General features: G+C 32.3%; 1 protein-coding gene across 1 annotated transcript; it reads right to left on the bottom strand.

Annotated features, from left to right (window-relative positions):
• Positions 1–2,213: 2,213 nt before the first annotated feature.
• On the bottom strand, positions 2,214–10,141 carry LOC107026643 (aminoacyl tRNA synthase complex-interacting multifunctional protein 1). Its single transcript, XM_015227686.2, has 3 exons — positions 9,538–10,141; positions 4,117–4,323; positions 2,214–2,704 (listed from the first exon to the last, which is right to left on the bottom strand). Exons 1-3 carry the CDS (start codon positions 10,048–10,050, stop codon positions 2,561–2,563), a joined length of 864 nt encoding a protein of 287 aa, XP_015083172.1. The 5' UTR covers positions 10,051–10,141; the 3' UTR covers positions 2,214–2,560.
• Between the last annotated feature and the right edge of the window lie 391 nt (positions 10,142–10,532).

Raw genomic sequence — 10,532 nt, 5'->3', positions numbered from 1 at the left:
GTTTTTGTAATACAAATAAAAGAAAAATATATTTGGCAGTTATGTAATACAATTTTGATCTCTGGGATACAATTTTAGTTTCACTATGAAAGTAAAATACCAATTTTAATTTTAAATGGTAAAGTGATTATATACAATACAAATTTTGTTGATATACAATTATGATGAAAACATAAAAAAAAGAAAAACATACTTATTATCATTAAAATTGAGATTAAAATACGAAATGAGGACAATAAATACTCACATCAGTTGAAATACAAAATTGATTTTGTTGATATATCATTAGGATGAACATAGAAAAATACAAACTTTTTTGAATACAATGTGAGAGTTAAATACAAAATGATCACAATAAAATACTCACCACAATACAATATTCATTTTTAATTTGAATTGTAAAGTGAACACATAAAATATAAAATTTGTTGGTATACAATTATGAGGAAAACATAATAAAAAGAAATACAAACTTGTTGTCATTGAAAATTAAGATTGAAATACAAAATGAGCACAATAAATACGACTTCAATTGATATAGAAATGTAACTTATACAATTGTGATGAATACAAAATAAAAAAAATAAAACTTGTTTGTATACAAAGTGATATTGAAATACAAAATAAACAAATTAAAATATAAAATTATCGTCATTTGTGTTCTAAGTAGAAAATTGTGATATTTGAGAAATAGAACATTGTTGTTTAAGTTGGATACCTCTAGTAATTCTCTTAGATTCAGTTATTGGAGAGTGATTTAGAGTTTATCAAACTCAAAACCTGATTTCAACTACAAACAACAATTTGAATGATTTAAACAAAAATAAAATCATAAAACAAATATTAAAAACAGATAAAGACTCATATTTTAATAAAAGATATTGTGTGAATATCTTTATAAATATATTTTTTCAATTTCTGGAAAAAAAAAGAAGAAGAGAGACAAATTTTGAAATGGAGAAGAATTGAAATATGAAAATATGAGAGAGAAAAAATATTTCATTCCTTAAAAACATATGAGAGAGGATTAATTGAAAAATTTATAATTTAAATGAGATAAAATAGAAAGTAAATTAGAATACACAATCTTTTTTAAAATAATGACATTTTGACATTTTTACTAATATTTTTAAAATATAAAGATTTTTACTAATTAAATTAGATTATTTGACTAGTTTACTAATTTCTCTCTATAATTTATACCTTGTGATTTCTCATCTAAATTGGGCCAAATCCATAATTGGCCCCTTGAAAGAGTTAATACGGGTAATCATTTGACACACAACATTTGCCTATTGAGCTATAATGACTTGTTAATTCAAATCCATAAATGCATTTTTCTTGCCAAGATAATTAGATATTCCCTCCGTTTCAGTTTGATTTGACACGAAATTTAACAGAATAAAAAAAACTTTTGATCATGTGATTCTAAATTAAAGTTATGTAAAATGTATAAAATTGTCCTTTAATTTTGTGGTCTTAAACATGCCACATGAAAAGTTACCAAAAAAAGAAAGAGGTCATTCTTTTTGAAACAGACTAAAAAGAAAAAGAGATCATTATTTTTTAAACGAACAGAGTATTTATTAACTGAATATGTCATAATACGTCCACACAAATAAAATTACAAATGTAAGTTAATTTTAAAATATTCGCGGCGCGTGCGAATACGATACTAATGGAGAGTGCTTTGTCACTTTATTAAAAATAAGCAAAAATCTCGACAGGAATAAGTTCAAATTAGGGGTTGGACCTTTATAAAATACCAATAACAAATGAGGTAACGAATCTTTATTAGTCAAGAAACATGACCAAAACAGGACACATAATATGATCATTACCCAGAGTCTGTAATATACTTTATGATGATATTATAAATAAGAATATTTAAGCAATGTAAAAATATAATCAAGAAATAAGTTGAATTATCGACCTTAAATTTTCTTCTATAAATGTATTGATATATTATCTCGTCTTCATTTTCAAATTTATCCAACGTCATTTTTTCTTGAACAAATAGATCTTATTAAAACAATTTTATTTTGCCAGTCTATCACAATAACGAAATTGGTGGCTTATGGACTAAGAGATTGAAGTTTAGCAAACAACTAGAACAGTCAACTCTTTTGCTATTACTCAAACAAGCATGAAATGCTATTACACATGCTCTGAGATTTGGAAATTGAAGAGTTATCAAGGAAGAAGAAAAAATCTTTCCAAAAAGATTAAAAAGGAAATAAACAAATTGAAATAGAGGAAGTAGTAGCTTATTACTGGTTGGAGCTCCAATGTGGTTCTGGACATCGAGCGGAAACCAAAAAAAAAAAATGGTTGTAGTTATTCCTCTTGCCATTGAAAGTGGATAAGAAACTCAAAATTTTTACTTACCATGCTCTCTTTAAACCAAAGGAAAAGGTTGTAACATTCTCCCACCTTTTCTAACATTTTCATTCTTTTGCAACCTATGCTATAAGATATTTTTCAACTAACATATTGTAATTTGTAAATATGATGACAGATGGAATAAGTTGCAAAAAGCTGCATAAACTTTAGGATATCATTATGATATATTTGCATCCTTTAGAGATGGGCTGACCACCACACCTGTTGAAGCTCGCATACAATGCGTTCCTAGTGCAGCAACAGATGCACCATCTGTTTTTAAATGTGGTTGTACTAGCTCCCAAATCTTTTTCTTTGCTACCTGCATACAGTTGAAGCACGGCGTCAGCACTCAGCCCAAAAACAAATCAAATACCTCCTTTCTCATCCAACAAAAAAGTAACTATACAAAGGGTATTAGTACATCATTCTCTTTAACGAACCTTGCTTCATTCTGTGGAATATAGTGTAAAGCTTTTAATAACAAGTGCTACTAACATAACCTATCAGACAAGCTACATTGATCTTTTCGGGCAACATTACCCTATTGTTGACAACTGAATGAGGTGCATATTCTGAATGCTTCTCCAAGAAATCAACAGATCCATCTCAGAAGTAAACATTATTCCATCCAATTTTGGATTCAGAAATGACAGATCTTTAATAATTCTTCAATGAACAGATTGTTCCTCCCAAAAAAATAAAGTTTAAGAGGTAACAGTTGGTATGAAAAGTCAAGAGGTTACTATGGGTTTTCTTGAAATCTGTCCAAGAGACGTTTATCCAGTTTCTGAATCTTTTTTTTTTTTACATTCTTTAAAAGGGACGTAGGAACTATGGATAAGCATCTGTAAGACAGTGCAGAAGTCACTCGGCTCCTAGGCTCACTTTGGTTGCATGATAGACTACATTTTGTAATTTTGCAAATAGAGTTTTTTGGAAAGGAGGATGTCTAGCATAGATGGAATAACATTAATAGAGATCCTTCAATTTCATCATCCTACTATGTAACGATTAATCACTGCTTCTCATTTCTGCTGTTCCTTTTACACCCAAAAAGTTGTCACACATTGCTCGGAGAATTGAAGAATGGTCAATAAACCTAATATTTCATGTCTTCCCAAAATTCAAGAATATATTAAATATCTATATATAGTTAACGAAAAGTAGGAGACACAAGGAGTGTACTATTTTTTTGAGGAAAAAAATCAAGGATGCAGTGATACGAGCCTATAGAACTCATATAGAGCAGATACTGTTCAAGTAAGGTCGTGAAAATGCACATTAGTTTAATACAAAGATAAAACACCATTTGGCTGATAATCCTTTCCCGATGGTCCGGAAAGGGAACACTAACAAGTGAGGTAAGTGTAACTGCTGGGAATAGAAAGATCTTTTCTTTTTCGGGGTTGAACTGGGAAAAATAGATCTTATAAAGGCAGTACACACCTGCAGATGCAGTCATTCTCCAAAAAAATGAGTCTCAGGTGCATGTAACCTTAACATAGTCAAAAGCTTAACCTGGAGAGCGATCCTATTTCCTCATAGCCCAATGAGCAATACTAGAGGAAAGGATGAAAGCATTTCCCTTTCCTCCCAACTCAACTACCCTCACGCTCATTATAGCATAAACAAGTTGCTTCAAGTAAAGAAAGAACATACAAAAGCCTCTTGGCTTTTTGGGCTAGTGTACAGCCTTTTATAGGAACTCAAACTTTACAACGGAGATGTTACCTGGTTGGGTGTTGCCACATCAGGTAGATTATCCTTTTCATCAGCAGAACCAAACCATATTCTTTCCCCGGGTACTGCACGTTCAGGTGGTTCAAGAAGTTCCACGTTCTCATGAGATGCATCAGAAGCTGCCATCAGCATTCCATTTGATTTGACACCCCGCATATTCCTTGGCTTTAAATTTGCAAGAACAATCACACTCCTTTCCTGCATTTTGCAGCATGCATCAAATTATATACTCTAGAAGTCTTAACCATGTCACTATTTGTTGACTTTAGAATCTAAAGCACGTAAGTGATGCAGTCGCCATAATGTAAGCACAATAAAGTGATAAGCAAGTCCTGTTGTATCTTAAGATATGTCAAAAAAAAACATCATATTATTAATTACAGAAAAAGAAACAAACGAATCAAACAATCATAAATGAGCTGTCCCAAGAATAAACTACTCCCTCTATTCCATATTAAGTGAATTTGTGAGGTAATGCACACCCTTAAGAAACACAATCAAGGACATAATTTAAACCATAGGAAAGGGAAAATATGGAAAAAAATTGAAACATTTATCTTGAAATATGAACAACTCAATTATTTTGAACAATGAAAAAAGCCTCAAAAATTCACTTAATATGGAATAGAGTGAGTCATATATAAAGTTCTATTTTCCAGTTTGACTAGAAATGTGCTCTAATAATAGTTGAAGCAAGAGGATATTGTTAAACCTAACCACTGGGATTTACAAAGATCCAAACTCGAATCCTAGAAACTAGAAATCATAATTATTTTAAAGGTTAGGATGTCAACTACTACAACAACATACCCAGTATAATTCCACAAAGTGGGGTCCGAGGATAGTAGAGTGTAAGCAGACCCGACCCTTACCTAAGAGGTAGAGAGGCTATTTCCGATAGACCTCAACTCAAAGGGAATAGTCCAAACAAAAGAGTAATAGAAGTACAAGAAATAACAGATAGTAACGGGACAATAACTACAACAAAATAATATGACGGTCGAAGTACAAGACAACAAATAATAACATAAATCAAAGGACCAGAAACTACTGGGGCAATGCTACAACAACTAGTGTGGATGATAACAAGCCAATGCACTATTACCTACTAGCCTTCTACTATAATTTATGTCCTTCACAACCTCTCCTGAAACCATCTATAGCCAGCCTCTCACACCTCTACCCTGAAGCATCTAGATATCTCCTCTTCACATACCTGAACAATCAGTCTCGCTTCCCGCATTGGAGTTATGTTTGAACATAAAACAAAGTTGAAGTTTTTTGAGCAAGAACTTGAAAAACTCCTGGAACCTATTTTCAAACCTCAAATTCAATAAGCAATACCTTCTATGTGAATTTTCCAATTTTCTAAAAGTAGTTGGTATTGGCATATTGCTGTCTCATTCCTTGAGCAATAGACATTTGAGTAATTTCTTCGAACTTTGCCAGCTGCTGCAGCTGAAGTTTGAGATCTTTAGATTTTGCAATTTTATATGGTACTATAGAGGTCTGGTTGCACCACTTTATTCAATCAGCATTGACTCTCCAAATGTTCTGCTCCTTTGTGTATAAACTTTTTCAGACCTCTTTTCCATGTTGTAATATACTTTTAGAGGTCGTTTGGTATGAATAATAGACACAAATAGTCATGGGATAAATATTTAGTGACACTTAATTTAGTGTTTGGTTGGAAAGTTTGGGATAACTTATCCCCGGATTAATAAATAGTACCGGGATAAGTTATCCCTCTCAAGGGCTGGTATAATTATCCCATCATAATTTATTTTGGGATAAACTTATTAAATGACAAAATTACCCTTCAAACCATTTAATTTGATAACCTTTCACAAGGGCTGCTTATGAAATTTTGCTCCCGCTTTAATAATTGTCATGTTACCTCTCAGGTTCGAAAAAATGATTGTGTATTTGTCTTTAATAATTTATATGCAAAGATTTGGTAAACATATTTTTGAATGTGGCTAGGTGGTGGATTGGGTCTTAAAATATATATATATATCATATATTATTATAAGCATGAAGCTCTAAAGTGTAAAGTTAAATTACTATTTTGCCCCTATACTAAATTAAAAAGTAATAAAATACTTTACCCAAATATAAATTAAATATCTAATTAAATAGTAATATTGAATTACATAATAGAGGAGCAAAATGAGAAGTTCAGCAGTCTATTCAATTACTATGTGTGAAACAACCAAATAGGATGAACACTAATAAAGTTTCAATTAATATAGAAGTTGAAACGTATTTTGCTAATTATGAGAAGTTGAAAGGAATCAAATTAAGTAATTGAGGAATATCAAAGAGTTTTTATCAACAAATCTTCAAGACTACACTATATAAACATACTCAATATTAGTCATTCAACACAAGCTTCCATTGTTAAGTGGGTACAAAAGTGTCTTCTAATTTTCAGGTACAATCTTATTAAGTCTAGATTTTTTCCGTTTGATTTGCTAACTTCATTTGAATGATAACTTTATAATTTTTTTAATAGGTAAAATAAATAGCTTGAAAGGTATAATCACACATATCAAAAATTGAATGTTGTTGTACACATATGGTTTGATGCTGAATGATGATCAACTCTCTTTGAAACTCTCTACGCATAGTTTCCCGCAGAAAAGAAACCATGTTATAAACTTTTAAGCTATTAATAATAAATTGAAATTGCAGCTGTTTGCTAGCAAAATATATCACATTTTCTTCAACAAATGTAGCAACTCCAAGTCTTCACTAACAGTGATGGATAGTAGTTGTAAGCCAGTAAATGTAAGTCTGGGTATATCTGAAAGTTTTTAAGGAAGTAGTTACATTTGTAACGACACACATTAAGGATACAAGAAGACTTTAAGTAATGCCACATTTTCCCTTTTTAATTCTTTAACTTGATGTGTCTTTCTTGGAAATTTTACTTGTTGATGACTGCCTGTACATTTAGTTGCTTATAAATGGGTAAGCTTTGGAGACTTATCTAATGTGCAGTAGATCGAAAATATCGAGAGAATACTCGAAAAAAACATCATGTTCTCCTAATAGTTTATTATATACTTTTTCATTTATTTTTTTATTGATTTTTATTTGAGATACACGTGCAATGCATGTGCCCGAAGACTAGTATATATATAAAGCTAAATAAGAGGTTTTTTTTTTGTAATCAAACAACTTATTTTAGGGAAATATGCCATGGTTATTATTTTTAGTACAACAAACCAAACAATCAATACGAAATAATGTCAGGATAACTAATCCCAGTATAACTAATCCCAACATAACTTAACCCAGCATAACTTGTATTCAAACCAAACGACCCCTTAAGGCATCTAGTGTTTGCATCAGAATTCACACATTTGTTTCTCAAAATTTGACAAATTATCTTGTTGACCAATCCTCAATTTTATTTCTTGAAGAAAAACTAGATTAATTCTTCATTTTTTATTAAAGATTTCAGAGTTTCCCTCTTGACGCTTTCATTCAGTCCATTCACATTCCAGTTGGACTTTTTTATGCATATTATGGCCAAAATTAGCAGGACCTATTCCTTGGACCCTCGTCAATTTCAAAAAAAAAAACCACACAAATTCCCATTAGGTTTAATCTAACTAGGCTCACTTGATCACTAATAAGTCATCCATCTAATTTGACAATCTTCTTATTGTCACTACTTCTATGGCTTTAAGCCAAGGACACTCCAAGAAAGGTACCACCATTGGGAAGGGGAAAGATCAATAGACCTGGCTGAACCCAATCTGGGATATAAGCACCCTAACTTAACCAATTCTGAATGGATTCACTCATGCCGGATGGAGCATCCTCACTTAGTGATCTACTCGCTTCATGCGAATTTGAAGAGGTTACAACGGACAAGTCATACACATGAAATTTTCTACGTGTGATTTTGTTTGGGGTTTCTAGAAGTATCTAATAACCTTATTCTACTCACTTTTACACCCTTGCTTCTCATCTTCATTTCAAACTCAAGGTAAAGCCTCGATCGATATGAGGAAGATTAGATCAAGAACCTAACATGTACAAGGGGCTTGGGATTGAATAGCCTTACTAAACGAACACCTTCCTTAACAAGGTTGCTTGTTTCCACTCATTGAAGATTTTAGCTACAAAAGGTCAACAATCCTATCATAATTTCAACCTTAGTTTTTTTGTTCAATCCAACCTGATCTCTATAAGCTATGGGCTCTCAAAATTCTATTAAAAGGGCCAGTCTAATGAAGCTTTTTTCACTAGTCAAATTTCCTCGAATGAAACAACTCAGTTCATCATACAATGTATATACTTCTATTCATTGATCTAACCCAGATGTTCGACCGCAGAGAGATTTCTAATTTGTTCGGTACCATTACGAGCTCAACATAAACGAATATGTCTTTTTTTTGAAAAAATAACTCGAATTTCATGTCACTCGCTTGCTTTAACTACTCATACTATAAATTTGGGAGCATAACTCCATTCCTGTGGGCCTTGAGGAGCACAAGAAATAGTTGGAATTTTATGAAAACGATATTTTGTTCTTTTAGCTGTAAGCCTTCCATTTCTCTCTTCGCTTTACATCCTGTAAATCCTTTTTCTGTTTGGCTCTTCCTTTTAATAGGTAAAATAAAAATGTGACATTTTAACATGAAATGCCAGGAACTTTTTACACTAGAATTGCAAAACCTAAGGATTTGAGACAAGAACAAAGCTTCAATTCTGAATACAATTAAGTGTTAACTCTTGCAGATAGGATTAGCTTTATCCTAAATAAGGGAAAGAAACATTAGTAGGTCCATAGGTCACTTGAATTGAGAATGACATTGAAGAGATAATAGTCAGATCAGATGCCACCTAAAAGGAGACATCTAAAAAAGAGTAATGTCTTCTAAGAGGATAGTCGAGTGGTTGAGACATAAGAGTAGCAACATGAAGCTTTTAGCTACGAATACCAACTAAAACACTCAGGGTCAATTTCATTCATGCACTTGTTATCCGAGTACCATAATACAAGAACTATTATGCGGGGTGCAAAAATGTATCAAATGTGATACAATGAATAATAATATAATGATTGTCATACCATGGATAACAGCAATCCTCTGTTTTCAAGGCATTTCTGTCTTCAAAAGTATTCTTATGCAGGCATTGTTAATAACGATACTTTTATCCTACATCACACAATTATGCAAAGTTTACTATGGAAAATAAACAACAAGATTAGCAACAACAACAACATACCCAGTGAAATCTCACAAGTGGGGTCTGGAGAGGGTAGAGCTTACACAAACCTTACCACTACCTCGTAACAGGATTAGCATATATGCATTATAAGGACAGGTAAAGAAAACAAACAGTATGAATCCAGATTAGAATTTAGTTATGTTGGAAAGTAGTAGTCAGTACCTGAAGATGGTCAAGAGGTACATACTTAACCAACCCACTACAAATGATTCTTGGTTCAGCCTCACCAACATCAACCTCTTCAACATAAAGTGAATCAGCCTCCTCATGTCTCCACGCTTTAATTATTCTCCCAACCCTAATATCCAAACTATTCGCCGCATCCTTAATCTTCCTCATCTTACTCTCCTCATCCTCCTCAACTACTTCACCAGACGAATCCTTCTCTTCTATACTCACATTTGATGATGCCGTACAGTAAAAATTGAAGTATAATTTCGTAACCTGACTACCCCAATCACCAATTTTATGACCATTGACACCAGAACTGAAAAGGGTATTATTCTTTTTCTGGTGCTGAAGTGAGAATGTTGAGGAACAATAGTGCACCCTCGAGCGTGAAGCGATAACAGTACACGAAGAAACTACTGCAGGAACTGAATTTGTGCGGCAAGAAAGTAACAGAGCTCCACTTCCCTTCAACCAATTAGCTGCCCCAATTCCCATTACAGCCATTGCTTGTTAATTACTCTTCGAGCGCTACTAATAGCTCGATGCACTTAAAAGAAAAAAATCAGTGGAAGAAGAGGGAGTGTGAATTGAGCTTAGGATAAAAACTAGAGAAAATATTCATATTAGTCACTTAAGTTTGGATATTACTCAAATTCAAACTACTCTATTTTATGAAGTGGAGGATTAATAGATCCATTTTTTTTTATTTGGTGAAAATATTAATCTAAACCAAATTAGTATGAATTCGATTTGGTTCGATTTTTACAATTTCGATCCATTTTTGGTTTAACCAAATTTAATAAATAATAAAATAAAAATTAAGACATTTTCAAATTTCAATCACAACTCACAATTTTAGTCATTAGTTTCAGTTTAGGTTTTTTAAATTAAGGGTAATGGAAGTTGGATCTGGGTCACTCCAATTCCCCTTAATTGGGCTATATTGATATTGAGATTGACCTCATTGTCAACAGAGTTAGTATTAT

This window comes from Solanum pennellii, chromosome 8 (genome assembly GCF_001406875.1).
Source record: "Solanum pennellii chromosome 8, SPENNV200".
Classification (NCBI taxonomy): domain Eukaryota; kingdom Viridiplantae; phylum Streptophyta; class Magnoliopsida; order Solanales; family Solanaceae; genus Solanum; species Solanum pennellii.
This window is presented reverse-complemented; position numbering and strand designations above follow the sequence as displayed.

Bases quoted from the DNA above. Each gene is read 5' to 3' on its own strand.
- LOC107026643 (XM_015227686.2), bottom strand. From the start codon at position 10,050: ATGGCTGTAATGGGAATTGGGGCAGCTAATTGGTTGAAGGGAAGTGGA. The intron at 4,324-9,537 runs GTACTGACTACT...TGCAAAATGCAG, and splicing joins TACCTCTTGACCATCTTCAG to GAAAGGAGTGTGATTGTTCT. The intron at 2,705-4,116 runs GTAACATCTCCG...AACTGTATGCAG, and splicing joins ATGTGGCAACACCCAACCAG to GTAGCAAAGAAAAAGATTTG.